The 21,496-nt window shown below is 48.2% G+C and overlaps 1 protein-coding gene across 8 annotated transcripts in view; it reads right to left on the bottom strand.

Moving 5' to 3' along the window:
- Window positions 1–21,496, bottom strand: part of SHB (SH2 domain containing adaptor protein B) — a 148,473-nt gene that overhangs the window by 124,172 nt on the left and 2,805 nt on the right. The window contains exon 1 of one of the 8 annotated variants that reach the window (XM_084990237.1): window positions 10,074–10,292. The exons of the other annotated variants lie outside the window; for them this stretch is intronic. Coding sequence (XP_084846363.1) covers window positions 10,074–10,085 — 12 coding nt within the window. The 5' untranslated portion in view covers window positions 10,086–10,292. Of the gene's footprint in view, window positions 1–10,073; window positions 10,293–21,496 lie in introns of those variants that run through there. 8 annotated transcript variants of the gene reach the window in all.

Consider the following 21,496-nt stretch of genomic DNA (forward strand, 5'->3'; position numbering starts at 1 on the left):
GTGAGGTGCCCCCACTGGGAAGGACAAGGAAGATAAAGGTACATTACAGGTAAAGACACAGGGGCACAGAGGCAAGCGGTTTCTAACTCAGTGGCCAGGAATCGTAGCTCCAGAGTCAGACTTTCCCAGAGGTAAGGGTCAGCTTGGGTGTCACGCTCTGAGTCTAGATATGAAAGAAGCCATGGAGACTGTTTAATGGCATGTCTAGAGTCCCTTTTGAAAGACAAAAGGTGAATGACCAGCTAGAAAAGTCAAGACTCAAGCATGATGGGAGGTCAGAAAGGGGACTTTTCTTCTGACACATTTGAAAAAGCTTTAACAGTAAGCGATCTGAAGAGTTTTTTCTGTCATGGCTCAGCAGTTAACGAACCTGACTAGTATCCATGAGGACACAGGTTCAATCCCTGGCCTTGCTCAGTGGGTTAAGGATGCAGCGTTGCCGTGAGCTGTGGTGTGGGTCACAGACGCAGCTCAGATCCAGTACTGCTGTGGCTGTGGCTGCGGTACAGGCCAGAAGCTACAGCTCCGACTGGACCCCTAGCCTGGAAACCTCCATGTGCCATGAGTGTGGCCCTAAAAAGACCAAAAAAAAAAAAAAAAAAAAAAAAAGTAAGCAATTTGATAATATATCCATTTCCTACATCTTTTTTTTTTTTTTTTTTTTTTTTTTGGCCTGCACCCACAGCATATGGAAGTTCCTGGGCCAGTGATCAAATCCAAGTTACCACTGCCACCTATGTTGCAGTGCAGCAGTGGATCCTTAATCCACTGCACCAGGTCCATGATCAACCTGCACCACCGCAGAAACAATCCTGGATCCTTAATCTGCTGTGCCACAGTGGGAACTCCCAATTTCCTACATCTTTATAATGAATCAGGCTATACACCAGGAGATCCTACACTGGACAACACAGTTGTAGGAAAAAATGGTGCTTTTTAGAAAGACATACTTTCTGTGCAACTAAGTATTGATGAAAGCTCTTATGGCACGTCAAGTCAGAGACAGCTTGGTAAGAAACCTCAAGGTGTGGGGTGGTGGGAACTGGGTGAGGGAGGAGGACTTCCAGACACTCAGGTCAAAACAATTATGCACAAAACACAGAGGGAACAAGTCAAATGGGCTGTGATTATGAAGCAATGTACCTAATGTTTTAGACCAGAGGTCTGCAAAGTTTTACCTTTGTAAATAAAGTTTTATTGGAACGCAGCCACACCCATGCATTCATATATTGTCTATGGCCACTTTCAATCAACAAGGGAAGAAATGAGCAACTACATGTCGTCACCAAAGCCGAAAATACTTCCCATCCAGCCCTTTATGGAAAGTTTGCTGATGCATGGGAACTGATATGTGCAAACAAGAACGAGGGGCTCCCCCAGGAAGAACAACCTTGTTGCCAAAACTCCTCTCTGAGAAGGGCCCTCAGACAAGGCCACACACTTCTTTGAACATCTTGAGCTGGTAAAATGTCCATTCTCTAAAATGGATTTAATTTCTGGAAACAGCCCCAGGCTTTTCAAACCAATTCAGGTGAAAAGGTGGGTGATCACGCCAAGGAATGAAACAGACAAGCTTGCCAAAGGCAGGACTCGTGCCTTAAACACTGGGTGAATTGAAGTGGCAGTGAGAAATGTGGTTTCATTATAAAGTTGCGCAACTTTATTTCTTGTGTCTTGTTAATTGGGGACAACAGTCATCTGATGTTCGGGCCTCAGCCTGACAGTAAAAGACCTCTTACGAGATGAACCGCATTCCGTAGGAACCTGCAGTCCGGGGATGGCAGTCCTGGGAAGTCTTGGGGAAAGAGCAGGCCTGGTGACACAGAAGAACACCTGGCCCTTACAAATGGAGATTCTGTGGCCCAGAGAGGGAAGGGGACTTGTCCAAAGCCACCCAGCCATGGGGCCTCAAGGTTCAACTCATCCAGGTGGTGTGAATGTTCTAATGAGGGGGAGAGTTTCTTGCTGCCACATTCCACTATCCTCACCCACAAAGAGTGTGCACACACAACCTTCCATATGGGAAACTCCAAGGCTGCACGGCTTCATCAGGCACCTGTCCTGTGCAGAGCAACTCTCCCTGCCTCCTGCAGGTAAGTTAACAGAGGGAGAAACAACTATCTGCCTTTGGAGCCGCCCTGCTCCCAGCCTGAGGGAACCACCCCTGCTCCCAGGGATTAACTCCTCCAGCAGGACCACAACTGTAAGCACAGCACTGACAGGGACCGAGAAACAGAAGCAGGAGAAGGGCAGGTTGCTCTGGCTTTTGGAGGCAGCCAGGATAGAGGTCTTCCAAAGGGACCAGGGAAAATCCCCACACCTCCCCTGGGCGGGAATAACACACCAGGAAATCCCTCCAATGCTGGCTTCTCTCCTTTCACGGAAGAGCCCAATGCACGGGGGGGGGGGGGGGGGGGGGGGGGGGGGTGAAGCAAGGGAGTGTGCGTTGCAGCTTCCGTTGCCTGGCTGTGCAGTTCTGATAAAGGTCCCTGCCCCGGTGAGGGCTGTGACCACGGACACAGACAGATGATGACCTGATCAGGCACCAAGGGCCAGCGCTGGCACCGTTGAGCAAGCCTGTTGAGCTTATATAACAATGGGCTTGTCACCACTTCCTGTGAGCCTCACTGCCCACATTCCAACACAATGAGACGCTCTCAGCCCTGGCTTTGAAGTTCAACGGCTCATTCACAAGGCTGGGCAGAGCTGGGCTGGGAGGCAGACAGCCGGCCCTGGCTCACCTTCCCAGTCCCCTTGCCCTTGACATGTCATTAGTTTATTTGGGAAAAAAATATATACCTTTGTGGTTAAATAGAGTTTGTTTTTAAAACCTGAAAGATAGCCAACCTTGCAATGACTACCACTATTCACATTTGGGTCTATTTACTTCTGGCCTTGTTTCTGCCTATGAAGGTGGAAAGAGGTAGAGGGAGGAGTTCCCATCGTGGCGCAGCGGAAATGAATTCAACTAGGAACCACGAGGTTGCAGGTTCGATCCCTGGCCTCCCTCAGTGGGTTAAGGATCTGGCATTGCCGTGGGCTGTGGTGTAGGTCACAGACGAGGCTTGGATCTGGTGTTGCTGTGGCTGTGACATAGGCTGGCGGCCACAGCTCCGATTGGACCCCTAGCCTGGGAACCTCCATATGTCGAGGGTGCGCCCTTAAAAAGACAAAGAAAAGAAAAGAAAGGAAAGGAAGACAGACAGACGGACAGAGGTAGAGGGAGAATACTAGCACTGGGTTGCTTCTATCCTACTTTTAAAAAGTCTTCTATGCTGAGCCTTTCCCTTCTTGACCCTTCAGCCGCTGAGTTACTCAACCCAGCTTTGGGTGGGCACATTCCTTTCCACCTTATGCATGTGCCATTTCCCACAGTTGGATATTTAGGTGATTTCCACTTTTCTGTTTTTCCAAATGCTATAGGACACCAGTAGCTAAATCACTGTGGCTCTCTCCACTTTCTCCTTAGGATAAACTCCTAAGAGAGAAACCATTGACTACAGCTTCTCTGTGTTGTTCCCTCCATTTTCTGTCGCTCTTTCTGACCTGGAACCAAGTCTACAACCTTTTGAAGGCAACGTTGATTTATAAGGTCCTTTTACAGGGGCCTTATTGGCTGACCTCGTGACAGGGAAGAACACCGTCATTTAAAGATGGGAAAATAGGCTCAGGGAGGTGAAGCGACTTGCCCAAAGTCACAGACCTTCAACTTGAACCCAGGCAAAGCCTAGGCAGCCAGTGCTCCCTCACTGCTCCCCACTGCGTCTCTCTGGCCCCTGGGCTGGTGTCAGAGCAGGTACTACGAGGGTGTGTTAAAATTAAGTGCACAATGATCTACATACACAGCTTGCTACAAATCCCCAAGACACATCCTGTGATTCTGGATCTACCTGCCAATTGTCAGTCTTGACTCTCCAACCACAGACCAATGCAGGGAAACATGCCTCAGTTCTTCAGCAAAAAGGATCAGTGGTCTTTTATTCAGTAATGAGGAAGGCTCTCTTTTACCACTAAAGAACTAAGGAGTAGGAAATGTCATGCCCTTAGTGGCGACACGAGTAAACTCAATAAGGACAATCTAACTCACTTCTCCCTGATTTTTATTTTTATTTTTTGTCTTTTTTCTTTTTAGGACCATACCACCGACATATGGAGGTTCCCAGTCTAGGGGTGGAGCCAGGGCTGCAGCTGCGGGCCTTCGCCACACCCACAGCAACTGGGGATCCTAGCCTCGTCTTTGACCTACGTCACAGCTCATGGCAACCCTGGATCTTTAACCCCCTGAGCAAGGCCAGGGATCAAACCTGCATCCTCATGGATACTAGACAGGTTCTTAACCCACTGAGCCACAATGAAACTCCCCTTTCGACTTTTAGACTGTGAATACAAGATGGCCTTAGACTTCACATTCAAACAAGTCTTTGAAATTCAAAACTATAGATCTTCTGAGGAAGCTAGGCTTCTTCCTACAAGGGAAGGCTTAAATTTTTTAAAGAAATTTTTAAGAATTTTAAAGAATGTTTTTAAAGAAAAGTCTGGGCAAACACAGACAACATGAACTTCTAGTTTTGTTTCAGTACTCTCTGCAGATTTATAGTCCCTTTCCCACCTGTAACAAGTAGCCATCAGCAATTCTAGACAAAATGACTGAATGAGAAAGTGTACAATGGAAATTTACTTGCAGAGTAAGAAAGGTCTGAGCACAGAACTAAAGCTTCTGAACCTGAAGGAATCTAATGCCCCCAAGTACTTTCTAGGTTGTAGAGAAATAGGTAAAAACAGAAGAAGCCATCAAAAGCAAAGGGGTTATGATAAAGAGGTGTTAAAAAAAGGTATTTCCTATTTAGGGGGAGAGGAGGTGAATAGTTCCCCTGACCCCCAAAATAAAGAATGTGCCTTCACCCCCATCCACTGACTCCTTACTTCCAAACTCCTCATTTGGGGTCCTCTATGAGCTGTCATTGTGAGCAATTTCTACTTCCTCTGGAGGCTTCATGTCTAATATTTTTAAGGACTCCAAACAGAGAGGGTTTGCCTGGGTAGAGAAAAGTTTCTCAGCTTTTTCAAAACCAGGGGCACTTCTGTCCTAGTCCACGTGTGATAAAGAACCAGAATCAAGGAGTTCCCGTTCTGGCTCTGCGGGTTAAGAACCCAACTAGTATCCATGAGGACACAGGTTTGATCCCTGGCCTTGCTCAGTGGGTTAAGGATCTGGCATTGCCACAAGCTGCAGCGTAGGTCCAGGATATGGCTTGGATCCCACGCTGCTGTGGCTGTGGTGCAGATTTCAGCCGCAGCTCTGATTTGATCCCCGGCCTGGGAACTTCCATATGCCGCAGGTGCAGCCATAAAAAGAGAAAAAATAATAAAATAAAAATTTCAAGAGAACCAGAATCTAGGGTGCAGACTAAAATCAGGGTGGGTCGGGACAAGAGAAGGGAGGCAAGACCCTAGACGCACGCTGGTTGGGGGTCTGCACTTTGACAACATCAGGCCCAAGGCCTGCGTGTGTGATCCAGGCCTTGACAATGTTCTCAGATGTCCTGTGGATGACTTGGAAGTGATGACACCAATTCCCACCATCTCCACCCTGTCACCTCACAGTCACGCCACAGATGGCTTTCAGACGGCTTCCGAGCTCCGCAGAAGCTCAGCAAGCAGGAGCTGAGTGACAGCTGAATTCCCCAAGCTTGTGCCCCCAGCGTGCGGCAAGAGCCCCCTGAGCTGGCCTGCTGGCACATGATTCCTAGATCTTTATTTACAAAGCATCTCTACGGGAATTGGAAAGCGTGCTCTGCCAGCCGGAGGGGCTTCTGATTCAGCAGTGAGTGAGGGAGGAAATGGCCAGAGATTCTCAGGGGGCCCTTCGACTGAGCCCAGCAAACATCTTCATCAACGCTAATGTTTCTGCCTCTCTGGGGACCCAAAGGCTCTTGAGCACTTACTGCCTCCCAGCGCCTGTCCTGCGGAGAACGACCTCTAAAGGTCAGCAGCCCAGCGGCGGTCAGACACCAGGGCTCCCTTCTCCCTCTCGCCCTCCCGTCTTCTGAAGGCTCCAGCGGCAGCTTTACCGTGGCGCCTTCTACCCGCTATCGTTTGCCTGGACGTCCTATGATGCCTCCAACTCCCTGAGGTGCTGCCATCGGATGGAAGAGCTGAACCTCAGTCTCAAGTTCAGGTGACTAGCTTTGTGGCCCCCACCCCAGGACAAAGACCGTCTATGCCCCATCTCCTTCACCCCGCACAGCCTCCCTCATCAAGGAGCTGTTCAGTGGCTCTGCCCTTTCCCGCTCTGTGTTTCTACGAAAACAAGCAGCCGAGGTTCCGCATGGTTCCTAAGAGGCTTCCTCCTGCCCTGCTCTCCAGAAAGACCAAGAGCAGGCACCTGACCCAAGCACCAGGACGCCTGGGGCACAATCCATCCGACTCTGCCAGAATGCGGATGAGTGCTCTGCCGGGCTAGGTGACTTAAAAACTCCAGAGAGGGCATATCTCAGCTCTTGACAATAGCAATCCAGAGACTCTATCCCCTTGACAAGTGTTTGGTCCATTTCCCTCCATTGACCAACATCATCTGAGAGCTGGCTGAACAGTCACAATTTCAAGGCTCAAGGATGCAGCCCGGACTCAGGCCCTTGCCGCCTCTGCCTAAAGCACTTGGAGTCCTCTAACCAGGTTCCCCACCATCAGGCTCAGCTTAGGCCTCCCTTCCCCTACCATCTCTAACTCATCCTCTTAAGAGGGAGACTTTCCCTAGAGCACAGATCTGACCCTGTCACTCCTGTGCTCCACCACCTTTCGGTACCCACAGAGGAAAGACCAAACTCTGTGGCCTGGCCCTGCAGGCCTTCCAACACCTGGCCTCATCTCTTACTCTTGTATCTCTTCTCCTGCGTCTTCTTATAGCCTCTCCTTCTATCACTTTGGACCATTCATGAAGTCCCTCCCAGAATGCCCTCCTCACATCCACCAATCTCTAAATATCCGAATCCTCCGTATCTATGAAGGCCTAGCTCCTATGCCACCTCCTCCATGAAACCTTCCTGATGCCCCTTTGGGAGCATTATCCTGAGAAGACAGAGAGTGCCTAGCCCAGATCAGACGCTTTATTAGGAGTGGAGGAGTTCCTCTCATGGCTCAGCAGAAACACATCTAATATTCCTGAGGACGCAGGTTCAATCCCTGGCCTCGCTTGGTGGGTTAAGGATCTGGTGTTGTAGTGAGCTGTGGTGTAGGTCACAGACATGGCTCGGCTCTGGCGTGGCTGTGGCATAGGCCAGCAGCTACAGCTCCAACTGGACCCCAAGCCTGGGAACCTCCATATGCCATAAAAAGACAAAAATGAACATAAAAAGGAGTGGAGATCTATGATTTTTCAATGGCTCTGGCCTCATGGTTTTGGGACCACTGTCACTGTTCCCTACAGCTCTGTAGCAAAGAGGCTAAGGGCAGACACAAGGCAAACTAACTGCCTGGGCTTGACAGCACTATCTGCAGCTGTGTCATCCATGATGCAATACTTTAAAAAATAACATCCCCCACATCTCTTTGTCTCAGTTTCTTCACCTGTAAAATAGGACTCTTTTTTTGTTTGTTTTTTATGGCTGCACCCATAACATATGGAAGTTCCCGGGCCAGGGACTGAACCTGTATCTTCGCAGTGACCCAAACCACTGCAGTGGGATTCTTAACCCACTGCACCCCAACAGGAACTCCAAAATGGGGCTCTTAATAGAACTTAAAACCTAGGGTGTGTCATGAGTTCAATAAGTGAATATTCATACAGCACTTAGAACCGAGTGGTGATCCAGGTAGAGTTTTTACTTCTACTCTCCCACTGTATGGAATTATGGGTCAAACACCAACTGGCTGTCAAGATAAGGACAGGGCCACTTTTTGAGGACAACCTCACTAGGCCAGAAAGGGAAGTCCCACTGGTTTAGCAATGGCTATAGGAAGCCCAGAATTCGAGGCTGGGCTAAGGCCCAGGTCAGGCTGTCGCCAAAAGAGTCCATAAAAATTCCTACACACAAGACATTGTGCTCATTGGCCATTTAAACAAATAATTTCATTTAATCTTCACAATGACCCTATGTACCTGAAACTCATCCCCAGAATGTTTCGTCATCTGTCAAAAGGGGATTCTAACAAGACAGCTCAAAGACTAGGTGTGAGGATCACACCTGTGAAGTGTTCCATAGGTTCGAGGCACAGAGCGAGCGGTCAGAAAACATCATCTATTATTACAACATCCAGGTTAGGACAAATAGGGCATTCCAGGCCCAGAGAAACGAAACACTTGTCCCTAATCACTAAGCTTCTGAGCACCAAGGTCAGGATTTTTGGTTTTTCGTTTTTTGGCCATGCCCAAAAAACATGTGTTAGTTCCCGGACCAGGGGTGGAACCTTCAGCACAGCAGCGACCGAGCCACATCAGTGACAATGCTGGATCCTCAACCAGCTGAGCCACCAAGGAATTTCCCCTGACTGGGATTTGAGTCCAGACTTCTGACCCCAAAGCCAGCGCTCATTTCACACCACCACAGTGGATATCACCAAGGTCCTGCCATGTTTGGATGACAGCTCTGGGCACCTGTGGTGTGCAGCCTCGCCAGCTACCTCTACAAAGGGCAAAGAGCCAAGGACTGAGAATCCCTGGCCTCTTTCAGCCGGGATGCTTCTGTTCCCACTTGCTCACGCTGAGGTCCTGATGGTAAGATCCCCCTGGCTCCCCCGGAAGCTAGTCCTGACTGCTGCTCTCCTGCTCTCCGTGCCCCGAGATGACCCCTCCCCCAGTCCACCTGGGAATCCAACCTTGCTCCCCATCGGGTCACACTTCAGCACCGTTAACTTCTCAGTGTCAACCTCAGACATCCACTCAGAATCTACTATTGCTTCCTGCCCAAGAAGCTCCCGGACTGGGAGGGTCCATCAATGCCCCCCACACAGGGGATGCTAAAGGGTACCTGCCCTTAACAGTTGGTGTCCTGGCTGGGAATCTGGCTCTGGGAGGGAAATGTTACAGCCTGCAGCTTCCCTCTGCCTTTGAAGATACAATCACACACCTGAGGGTCGTCATGTGGAAGAAGTAAGGTTAGACTGGTTCTGCTTGACCGCAAAGAATCCAACGAAAACAAGAGAATCTACAGAGAGAAAGAGGTAGCCAGCAGAGCTCCGGTAAATACCAGGTACTCAACAAACCCATACGAAACTGGAGGGAAGAGCAGAAAAAAAACTTGAAAGCCCAGCTGTGCAAAGGAGTGTGTGGTTATGTGAGACATGCCCTCATCACTGGCAGTTTTTGGGCACAGATGCAGAAGGGTTGGACTGGAGATCCCCAGGTTCCCCTGGAACCCCAAACTAAGATCCAAGACAGCAACTTTCGACCTTGGCTGCATATCAGAATCATCTGGCACCTTCCAAAACTACTGACGCCCTCCCAGAAACCATGGTGTCATTAGTCTGAGGTTGGAGCCCAGGCAACTAAAAATTTTGAACAAATTTTGCTCTCCTAGGAATTCTAATGTGCCACCAGGGCTGGTCTAGGTAGGGTTCCCTGACGTGGTGTGACACATAGTAGAGTGAATTACATAGACACCCTCGGCCTCTTGGAACCATAGATCTGTTCATCAGTGTTCAAAAATCTGCTTTTTTTTTCCCCTTGATCTATATTTCCCGTGAACACTCCTGGACTTAATCTGTTCCTTGACAGCAATTCATTACTGTCACAAACCCCACAGCAGACACTGCAGGATGGATTATCCTGACACTGGCCTGAGCCAGGCAAAGAAGAACATGCAACAGAGATTCAGAGAGGGTCTCTCACTGATTGAAGACATAGGATAGCTGGGTCGGGGGAGGGGTGGGGGAAGACGTCTGTGAATTCATGTCACTTGCATTGGTCTTGGTGGGTATGAAACAAATCTAAATGACCATAATAATACAGTCCCCACAAGTCATACCTTTAAGTCCTCCCCGTCCTTAAAGCCTGAGCCCTGCTACCCACAGTCTACTCTCTGACTGCCTGCGCCCACCTCAGGCTCTAACACTTCTTGTTACTCAGAGTCGTGTACCTGCTTCTGCATCTTGGCGCTGAACTCCTTCAGCCTCAGAGTAGAGATATTCCTGGGCCTTTCCAATATCCCCTCCTGGGCTCTGAGTTCGAGTGCTGGGGCTTACTGCTGACTGTCTGCAGGACTCAGCCCATTGCTGGAACATAGCAGGTGTCTAAAAAAACATCTGCTGCACAGATGACTGAATGCTCCATTCCTTCTCCTCAAAAGTCACCGTGTGAAAGCTGAACCGGACACACCCAGATGAGGCGACACAGGCAGGGCAGACAGCAAGTGGCTGCCCTAGATATATCTAGCTAGCGGGCCCCTTGGTCCTAGAAGGGGAAGGTGACTCCATCAGAAGGGAGGCAAAATCTTCCTGGCCTCACCCCACCCAGAGCGTCAGGTCTGCATCCAAAGATGAAGTGCTAATACCCAGTTATTTCCCTCAGGTGTCAGGAGCTGAATGTGTAATAAGCGCATGGGTATCTGCAGACTGAAGGTGTCATTTTATGAAGACAAGGTGAAATCATCATTATCATAATAGCTGATGAGACCTCAACAGAGTCAGAGTGAGACAGAGTCAAAATATTGAAGTTTGAACAGGTATCTGAAGAAATACAGACAGATCATAGAGCAAGCAAGGAGGAGAGGAGGGACAGACACAGACTGGTCATTCGAAAAATAAAATTAGAACCCTACCAAAATGAAAACAGAAATAAAAATAAAACCCTACCTCATACCCTGAAATCAAACTCCAGATTAAAATTCACGTTAAATAAGAAAGAAACTGTATTCTTATTCTTTTTTTTTTTTTTTTTTTTTTGTCTTTTTGCCATTTCTAGGGCCGCTCCCGCAGCATATGGAGGTTCCCAGGCGAGGGGTCTAATCGGAGCTGTAGCCACTGGCCTACACCAGAGCCACAGCAATGCGGGATCTGAGCCGCGTCTGCAACCTACACCACAGCTCACAGCAATGCTGGATCCTTAACCCACTGAGCAAGGCCAGGGATCAAACCTGCAACCTCATGGTTCCTAGTCAGATTTGTTAACCACTGTGACACAACGGGAACAATAAGAAACTGTATTCTTAGAAGAAAATATACTGGAGTATGGAAAACTTTTCTAGGCAGCACACTCGAGAGTCATGAAAAACATCAAGACTGATTTAGAAACGTCAAAACAATTCAGCATAAGCAACAAAAACCACCAGATATAAAGCCAAAAGGCAAATTACACACTTGTAAAAGTAATATCCTATTAACTCAAATGGCAGGCAAGGGGCTGCCCTCCTTAATCCATAAAGAGCTCTTACGGATCAATAAAAAGACAGACTCTGAGGCAGAGGATGGACCACAGACAGACGTACACAAATTTGGGAAAGAGATACGAGTGGTCCACGCACACATGCCCTAGTAACCCAAGAAATTAAATTAAATTCTATTAGAGTAAAGCAGGAGTGAACTTGAAAAGTCTTTCTAGAATACAATTTGAAAGCATCTATCAAAATTTTTACCTTCTTACCCAACAATTCTCCTTCTGGGAATCAATCCCAGGGAAATAATCACAGGCTTACTTATGCAAAGAATTAAGTTACAAAGATGTTCATTATAGCACTGTTAAATTTGTGAAAACTAGGGAGAGCCTAAATAGGCAAACAGAATACAAGGCAGACATTAAATTACTGTTGTCGAATGTTTAAGACAATGTAGACATCTTTCCATGTCTTTCAGCAAAAAGAACATAAATACACAAAAGACTGCTTAATTTTTTTAGAGGGGAAAAAAAAATATATGTATATATACACACATTCAAAAAAGTCTAGATGGAAAAACAGTAAAACTGTTAACAGTAGTTCCTTTGAATTGTGGAATTAGTTGGTTTCTTAGTTTTGCTCATCTGCATTTTTATACCAAACACGTCTGTTTTATTGAAAGAGGAAGAAAAGTTAGCACAGAGGTACATGTTGAAATATATCAAAAAATCCAGTCCCGGTTGTGGCGCAGTGGAAACGAGTCTGACTAGTATCCATGAGAATGCAGGTTCGATCCCTGGCTTCACTAAGCAGGTCAGGGATCTGGCGTTGCTGTGACCTGTGGTGTAGGTCGCAGATTCAGCTTGGCTTGGATCCCGCGTTGCTATGGCTGCAGCGTAGGCAGGCATGATTCATAGGTAGGCATGATTCGACCCCTAGCCTGGGAACCTCCATATGCCACAGGTGTGGCCCTAAAAAGCAAAAAAAACAAAAAACAAACAAACAAAAAAACACCAAAAACCCAAGCTTGCTGTTCTGAGGAATTGCCTCAGAACACAGCCAACTCACAACTGCCCCACACGGGAGGGCAGGTAGGGGCTGCACCATTCCACAGATGCCACGCGGGCCCCTAGTCACATGCGTGGCTTTGGAATGCACCAGGAAGATTACGAGGCGGTCTGGCTTTCCGGGAATGCACATCCCACCAAACAGTGAAGCTTTTCTGTGAAGAACTTTCTGGTCATTTTCATTTTTAGAATTTATCCAGGGCCCGGAGAAACCAAGAAAGTTCCATTTCTCCTATTTCTGTTTGCCTCCTCCCACGTCCTAGGGAGAACTTTTCCAACAATCACAGGTGCTCAGCAATGAAATGCTCTGCTTAGCAAAAAAGGTAGGCTCCAGCCTCGTCCTCACCCTGCCCTGGTGCCCACCTCAGCCAGGCCACACAGCAGGTGACCTCCTGAATCAAAAGAAAGGGGGCAATTTAATTTTCTTATTTTTATTTTTTTGTCTTTTTGCCATTTCTTGGGCTGCTCCCGCGGCATGTGGAGGTTCCCAGGCTAGGGGTTGAATCGGACCTGTAGCCACGGGCCTACACCACAGCCACAGCAATGTGGGATCTGAACCACGTCTGCAACCTACGACACAGCTCACGGCAACGCCTGATCCTTAACCCACTGAGCGAGGCCAGGGATCGAACCCACAACCTCATGGTTCCTAGTCAGATTCGTTAACCAGTGAGCCATGACGGGCACTCCAAGAACAGGGGCAATTTCAGACTATCTCTTCACACGTAATCGCCTGCCTCCTTCCTTTGTCACCTGCAGATACACCAGGTAATCCCCGTGCTCTGGCACACCTGCTTGTCCCCAGCAGGGCTCCCTCTCTGATCTCAATCACTGTGGACAGGCCCCCTTTAGTCTGGGATGCAGGTGCAGCTTCCACTGGACCCATCTTCCCAGATGACTTCCTCTTCCTGGTGGTTTTCCGCAGCCCCAGACAGAGGCCACTCGTGCCTTCTCCCGGTTCTCGGAGCATGTCTCCTTCTCAGGCCCAGGACTCACTTGCTGGATCAACCCCACCAGCCTGGCTGTGACGGCACCACCGGGGTCCTCCCCTTCTCGGCCAACAGCAATCCACCCTCAAGTTAAAACCTGGAGGCATCTGTGACTCTCCACCCCCTCATATCTCACTTTTCATCTGTCAGGAAATCCTGCAGCTCTACCTTCAGGACACACGCTGAATCTGGTCTCTTCTCATCACCTACCACTAGTGCCCCAGTTCCAGGGGCGGTGGGTCCCCCCAGGCTGGCCTCCCGGCTGGCCCCCCTCCAGCCTGTTCTCCACTAGGCAGCCAGAGTGATCCTTTCAATACCCAAGTCAGATCACGTCATTTCTCCGCTCAGAACTTCCACCGACTTCCTATCTCACCCAGAGCTAAAGTGAGACCCTTTCAGCGCCTCCAAGGCCCCAAACACTCGGCCTCCCACCTCTCGGACCCCGTCTCCCCACTTCCTCCCACCTGCTGCACTCAGTCACGCTGATCTCCCTGAAGCAGCCAGGCGTGCTCCCGTCTTGGACTTTTGCCCTGACTCTTCCCTCTGCCTGGAATGCGCTTCTCTCCCTGAGCCGTGTGAATCACACCATCACACCCTTCAGCAAAGCCCTCTCTGACCACCCATCTGAAATAGCACCCACCCCAAGCTCAGGCCCACCCTAGCTTGACTTTTCTCCACGCTCTACCCGACAGTCTATATTTGCCTGACTCCTCTCGTGAGAGGGGAACAAACTCAGAGGAGCATAAATTTTTTGTTTAGTTCACAGCTCTATCCCTTCTAAAGAGAACAATACCCAGCACGTAGCAGGCTCTCAACAATGTCTGTTGAATGAATGAACGAATGAATGAATGAGGAGGGCTCTCATGGCCCAGCTGAGGACTCTGGGTCCAACCTACAAGTGTAGGTCCAGCGGTGGGCCAGGGATATCCACCTCCCCCCGCTTCGCCCACCTGTCAAGTCACTTCTCCCCTTACCAGCATCTTGCTGACCGTTACTCTTAAGTTCTGCTTGGAAAACACAGGGCCTGAGTCATTCCCCAGAGCCCTGACTAATTCTCTCTCCATCCCTTGGACCCACCTCCAAGATCCTTCCTCTACAGTATAATGGGAAATCCAGAGAGAGCTCCTCTTGGAGAAAATGGAAAGGAACTGAATGATTTAGAGGAAAATTCAACTTTTCCTGGCTCAGCAGTTGAGAAAGCGCAAACTCTCAGGAAGCCGGTGCCTCCGAAAGTGAAACATTAATAGAAATATTACTGGAAAATACCAAACAGGAAGAGAAGGAAAATTCCATTGTGGAAGCAAGGTCCTCTGTCGATGCTCCTTAATGGCCTCAGTAACATGTTTCAGAATCAAAACACAGAAAGAACCGGAAATCAATCAGGCTGTCACCCTTCCTGTGGACCGGAGCTTTGGCCAAACCACCTCCACAATACCCTGGCACAAAGGACATTGGGCTCAGAACACAAGGTCAACAGCCTGGCCACGGGCTCAGCCACTACCTCCTGTAAGGCCAGGCAGACTCCATGCCTCCCCGAACCTTTGGTTTTTCCATCTGCAAAATGGGGGTTACAGCACCTTCCTCACAGAGTGACTCTGAGAATCAAATTCATTATGGGTGAAAAAAGCGTACTTAAAGCTGTGGAATACTCACCCAAATGTAGGATTCAGTAGCTCCTACAATGCTAGAGGGATTTTTATAAAGAGTTTAAGTCTAGCCATAAGTAAGGCAGAGGAAATTCAGGCATGAGATTGTGCAGTTTACGACAGTGGTTAAAAACAAAGACTCTGCATCGGGCCTCAAATCTCATCTCTGCCACTTACTGGCAAGTTACTTAACCTCTCTGCCTCAGTGCTCTTTTGTCAAATGGGAATGACAGAAGCACCTCCCTCAAAGGACTCTGGTGAGCAGGAAGAGTTAATGCATATAGGGAACCAATAGTGTCTGGCTCAGAGTATGTGCAGTGGAAGTACTGGCTAACTAATACTGCTATGGTGGAAAGCTCCTTCATTTCAAGTGACTCCTCTTTCTTATTGCAAATGCCGCCTCCTCCAAGAAGCCTTCCCAACTTTGCTTGGTTGGAAAAAAACCTCTTCCTGACCCTGCTTCTCTGTTAGCTCCAAGGAATCAAGAGTCTGCCCAGAACAGCTTCTGTGCCAGGATGGCACTCAGTTCACCCACACCACTTTGTTTATCGACAAACTTTGCCACACAGGCTGTGTTCTAACCTTGGTCCTTGTGTCCTCATTAGAAGATAAGCTCCGTAGAGTCAGGAACTACCTGCCTCTTGGTTCTCCCCTGTATCCACACCTCCTGATAGGAGCCTGCATATAGCCATTTCTCCATCCACACAGGCCAAACAGAAGTTAAAGTCAGGATGGAAGAGACCACGGCAGTCTCTGTCTCCGTCCTGCAGAAATACTGCTCCCCCACCCTGTCTCTGGAAAGCCAGCGGAGACGCAACCATCAGCAGGCTGGCAGCCTAGCTCTCTGTTTCAAAGCCACAAATCCCACCTTATTTTCTAGGGTCCAGCCTGACCCACTGCTTCCCCATGGGCCACCACCACTTGGCTCTCCCAGCACAAGATGAGAAGTCAGCTCCAAGGGCAACTGCCCAGCGGAGCACCTGACCACAAGCAAGTTCAGCTTTGCTTAAATGACCAGAGGAAACCACACCTGTTTCAGATTTGCCTTTTAACGCCTATTTTATGGGTCAGAAATGCTTTGGGGGCGGGGAGAGGACAAGGTCAAGTCTTAGGGGTTAAGTCTGGGGAAATCAGTCATGTTCTGAGATTGTCAGATCAGAGGACGGTCACCTGATCTCCTTCAAGGAAACTCAGGTTCCCTGTTGACAAGGGCCAAGGTACCAGTGTTTTGTTTTGCTTTGTTTTGTTTCTTAAAAGAGCACACACATTCATTAAAAGGAACGAAATACTGGCATTTTTAGCAACATGGATGGACCTAGAAATTATCACGCTAATATGAAGTCAGACAATGAGACACCAACATCAAATGCTTTCACTGACATGTGGAATCTGAAAAAAGGACACAATGAATTTCTTTGCAGAACAGATACTGACTCACAGACTTTGAAAAACTTATGGTTTCCAAAGGAGACAGTTCAAGGGTGGGGGGATGCACTGGGGTTGTGGGATGGAAATCCTATAAAATTGGATTGTGATGGTCATTGTACAACTATAAATGTAATAAATTCATTGAGAAAAAAAAAAAAAAAAGAGCACACACAGGCTCGCCAGTCCTTGGAGGGAGGGAACACTTGGTGGCAGAATGAGAAGACATGACAGTTACAAGACACACGTTTTGTGCAGCTGTCCCTTGGGAAGTGCCAACTCTGTGCACAGAATTTCTCTATGAAATAACTCAAGTGCTGCATTAACATCTCATATAAGAACTCAGAGGCAGATGGGGAAGGAGAGAGAAAAGCCAGCTCTGGGCCCCCTTTGAGGACAACCAAAGCCCGGACTGCAAGGGATGGGATGGGAGTTAGGGCAGAAGGATACAAGAGAGGAAACATTAAGTGAAAGGGAGGAAGAAACATACAATACATATTTCAGTAGGGATCAGAGCCTTACTATCTCCAGCTAAATCACTGAAAAGAGTGGAACAAATTGACAAAAAACATACAGGCTTTGAATTCAGACCACACAGGTGTGATCCTGGCTCTGTCCCTTGGGAGCTGTGACATTAGGCAAGTCATCACTTCTAAGCCTCAGTTTATCTGTAAAATGGGGGCGATATTACCCATGGGGCACCGAAGGCCCTAATCGGTGGCCTGCCTGTATCCCTGCCCTCTGCCATGGGACTCCGCAGCTCCTCCTCTCTTTTGAATCCTGGCCGGCCTTGTGGCTTGCTTTGGTCAACAAAATACAGCAGAATGGACAGTGTGCTGGCTTCTAACCTCAAGGAATTACAGGGGCTTCTGTACTTTCTTGGAACACTGTCACTGTCATATGAACAAGGCTGAGCCGCTAGATGAGAGATCTCGTGGAGCAGAGCCGAACGGACACAGCCAAGGCCATCCTAAACCAGGCCCCCCCCAAACATGTAAGAGAGGATTGGCAGGGCCACACACCCACTCCACGCTGATGGCAGATGCCCGACTGAACCCGACCGAGGGCGGAAGAATTACTCAGTTGACATGTGAGGAGAATAATAAAAGCTTGTCCTTTAAAGCAGGGGTTGGAAACTATAGACCATAGGCCAGTTGCCAGTTTTTCTAAATAAGGTTTTATTGAAATATAGCTATACCCTTTAATTTATATATTGTCTATGGCTGCTTTCAAGCTACAATGGTAGCTGAATAGTTGTGATGGAGGCTCTCTGGCCTGCAGCTAAAAATATTTACTGGCCCTTTAAGAAAAGTTTGCTAACCCCTGGTTTAAAACCAGAGTTTGGGGTGATTTGTTATAGGGCAAGAGCTAACTGATACAGTTACTCTTCTAGGGTGATTGTGAAGATTAAAGGACTAATTAAGTGATTTAGCCTGAAGCCTGGAGAAGATATTGCTCTTCTGGGGAATCAATGGGAAAAACTGGATTTGATATGCAGCATTTCTCCTACACTACCCTCAAGGGACAGGACTTCAAAGAAAAAAGTGTCCCAAGCCAAACCACAGCCACCAAGCTTGGCTCTTACCTTTTGAATCAATTACTTCCCAAGAACTGGAGAATGTAGCTGCTAACCAAAAGGAAATGACTGACAGCTCATGCTTGACCCTGGCTTCGATCAAGCCACGTTATCAATGATTTTATGTGAAAAGGACCAAAAGACAAGCCACAACTACCCCAAAAGGCACATGAGACACTCTCTTCCTTCTGTGGCTCCAACCTCCCTCTGTAATCCCCCACCACACCGGCCCTTCAGAGTCTCCAACCATTCTGCTGGCACAAGCTTCTGCACAAAGAAGCTTAAGGGCCGCCACCTCCTGAAAGCCCTCCTTGAATTCATAGACAGAATTGAGGCCTTCCCAGCCCTGTGCGCACACTTCTGTTCTGGCATGCCTCAGGTTGCGACACTGCCTCAGTAGCTGTGTCCGTCTCCCATACCCGATCTTGAGAAGCTGCTCTTCAACTGCAAACTGAGAAGCTTCTCTCTTGGAAAACTGGCCACCATTTATTCTCTCTAAATTCCCCCTGCCTAGCTCGCTGCTCAGAAATTGTTTGCTGAGTGTTTTAAAAAAAAAGAAAGTTAGACATGATATTCTTTATTCCTTAGGAAACATGTTATTTAACTCAACTCTGTGGATGCTGACAAAATATAAAGTACTGGTACACATCAGCATGTATTTAAAACTTGGGAAACTGATGTCATGGTGCATCTTGACTTCCTCAGTTACAGTGGAAACATTCACTTAATTATGATAAAAGAAACAGGGCTTCAGCAGAAAACATAACTGGATGAGACCTGTTTGGCTGCGCAAAAGATCTACCAAGTTACCGGCCTCTTTTGTCATCATTTTTTTTTTAAGACAACCTGAAGGAGTAATATTCCACCTACTAGTGTTTTGCTTTCTTTTCCTAAGAGCTCAGGCCCTCACTGTCTCTCATTCAGACCATATTGCAATTGCCCTCTACTCCAAATCCATCTTCTCCAGATCGCAGCAGCTATTTAAAGCCTGGGATACTCCTCAACCATGGCTCTGAGTCTATCCCTCTCCTGGCTCAACAGTCTTTAGGGATTCTCTTGTGGGGTTTAAACTCAGGCCCCTGCCTATCTCATACTGTCATCTCTCATTCCCCAAGTGAGGTGCACTGCAAGAAAGCTCTGGTTTCCAAGAATACCTTCCACATTAAGGTTTTATACATACAGGTACACATACATACGTTCCCACACATACGTGTATGCACACACTTACATATGCATGTATGCTCACAGCACGGGCACCCAAGTGCTCCTGCAGGCTGCAATCAGCCCTTCCTATGTGCTGAAATTGCACTTCCATTTCTAGGTCCAGCTCAAAGCTGCCTCTGAGGTAAAGACCTCTCTAAATTCCCCAAGACAAATTGAACACTGGGAGACAAATGATGAAATGACAATGTGTGTCCATCTCCTTTGGAGGCTTAGGCCAGAGATTACTGCCAAGTCTTCTGCAGCCTTTATTCCCTTCCTTCCTAGCTCACCCTTGTACGGAGAGATTGCTGAGCCCGAAAATAAGTGCTGGGTAAAAACTGGTTAAATTGAAAACACAGTCTCTCTTCCACATGATTCTAAAAGGGAAAATGCCCCAAACTAGAGGCTGGCTGGTAGTGGGGCATATGTGACCAGATGTGTGTGTGCCCCAGGACTCACCTAGGAGAAGAGGAGGATGCCTGAGTATGTGTCAGAGGGAGGCACAGGAATTGAGGAGGCAGGACAAGGGCCCCCCAAAGATAAAGCAGGGGAGAGGGTGGCAAGAGAAGCCCTGGAAGGAGGAGCTGTGGACAAACAGCTCCTACTCCACACCACAGTAACTCTCAACACAGGCTGATGTGAAAAACACGGTACCTGGTACACAGGGGGTATTCAACAGTCTATCGGTTCTTGTCCTATTCCCTAACAACTGACAAAAGGCAGCTGGGCCTGAGATTAAGTGAACTAGAGGTGGGTTTTCCTGGATCCACGGGTAAGGGGTAGAAGGCAGGCTCTGGGGGATGTTCAGGGCTCGATCTGCAGTATGCCTGGCCTTCCAAAAGCTGTCTGGTTAGAAATAATGTGAAAACCAGGCTGCCTCCTTGCTGCCTGGCCAGGAATGGGGGTGGGTGATGGCCCTGGGATTAGGAGGCAGCTGCACACAGAGGTTACAGGTTAGGGCATCTGCATCCCAAAGCAGCTCCACCTCGAAGACCCAGAGGAGGGTTAAGAAGCCATTGTGGCACTGGTGTTCTCGAAGCATGATCCTAGAATCAGCAGCAAGAGAGCACTTGGGAATTTGTTAGAAATGCACATTCTCAGGCCCCACGCCTGGGCACTTCGGGGGATGGGTCCTGCAGTCTGTGTTTTAACCAGTCCTCCAGATGCTGCTTTGAGATCCACTGCATAGTATGACACTCCCTGGCTGCTGCCCCTCCTGCTCCCTTGAAAGAACATCTGGTAGCCACCATTCCTCCAACTTCCTTCTTCAAGGATCAAGGATTGCAACAACTTCTTAAAAGATCAAAGGGCTCGAAGTCACAACTTAGTAGGTGAAATGCAGCCCAGAGATCTTCTTTTAGAAAAACCATATCTCCTGCTGTATAGCACAGGGAACTATATATCTAATCACTTGTGATGGAACATGATGGAGAATAATGGGAGAAAAAGAATGTAGATAGATAGATAGATAGATAGATAGATGAATGACTGGGTCACTTTACTGTACAGCAGAAATTGACACAACATTGTAAATCAATCATAATAAAAAAAGAAATAAATAAAATTTTAAAAATTTAAAAAACCCTATCTGTTCACATCATTTAGTAGCTCAATCCCCCCACTGGCCTTCACTGTGCTTAGTTTACAACATCTTCCCTGACCCAGGCGCTCCTGACCGCCTTGGGGTCCTGTCCACCTCTAACCTCTGAATTCCAGCCACAGGGTCTTTACCTGCAGTCCCCCAAAGTAGCAGGCTCTCTTCTGCAGGCAACCATAATAACGGCTCTGCCTGACCACCTTTCAGCCCTCCCATCACAGCACGCATCATGCACACTGCGGCCTGGCCCACAGTATTCCCTGGACCCTGCTCCATCTAGTACCCAGCAGGGGACAGCACAGAGAAGACCTGTAAGAAATACTTAGTAGAATGAAGCCAAGTCTTCAACATGCCTGACATTCCAGCTATAAAACTTATTATTCCTCAGTATTTGAAACAGTTTTAATTACAATTAGGAAAAAACATTTGCTAAAGTTTTGAAAACCATTACGGTAGACTTTACTGAGCAGGCAGAACCACAGGCAATGAGATAGTGGGAGGTGGTCATGGCATAACAGGGGGAAGGCAGGGAGGGGAGTCCAGCACCACTGCCTGAGTCTCTGTGGAGAGCTAGGCTGGGCTCCCACACCTTCCATCCCCAGGAACTTCAGGTTCTCCCAGGCCGGCACCAAGTCAAGCCTGGGCCATACCTAAGGCGGCAGGGCAACTCTCTGCTGTTTCCCTTAC

The sequence above is a fragment of the Sus scrofa genome, chromosome 1, assembly GCF_054392235.1.
Source record: "Sus scrofa isolate SSC_HxYL_T2T_F1_AM1 chromosome 1, Sscrofa_HxYL_maternal_Yorkshire_Landrace_v2.0, whole genome shotgun sequence".
Lineage (NCBI taxonomy): Eukaryota > Metazoa > Chordata > Mammalia > Artiodactyla > Suidae > Sus > Sus scrofa.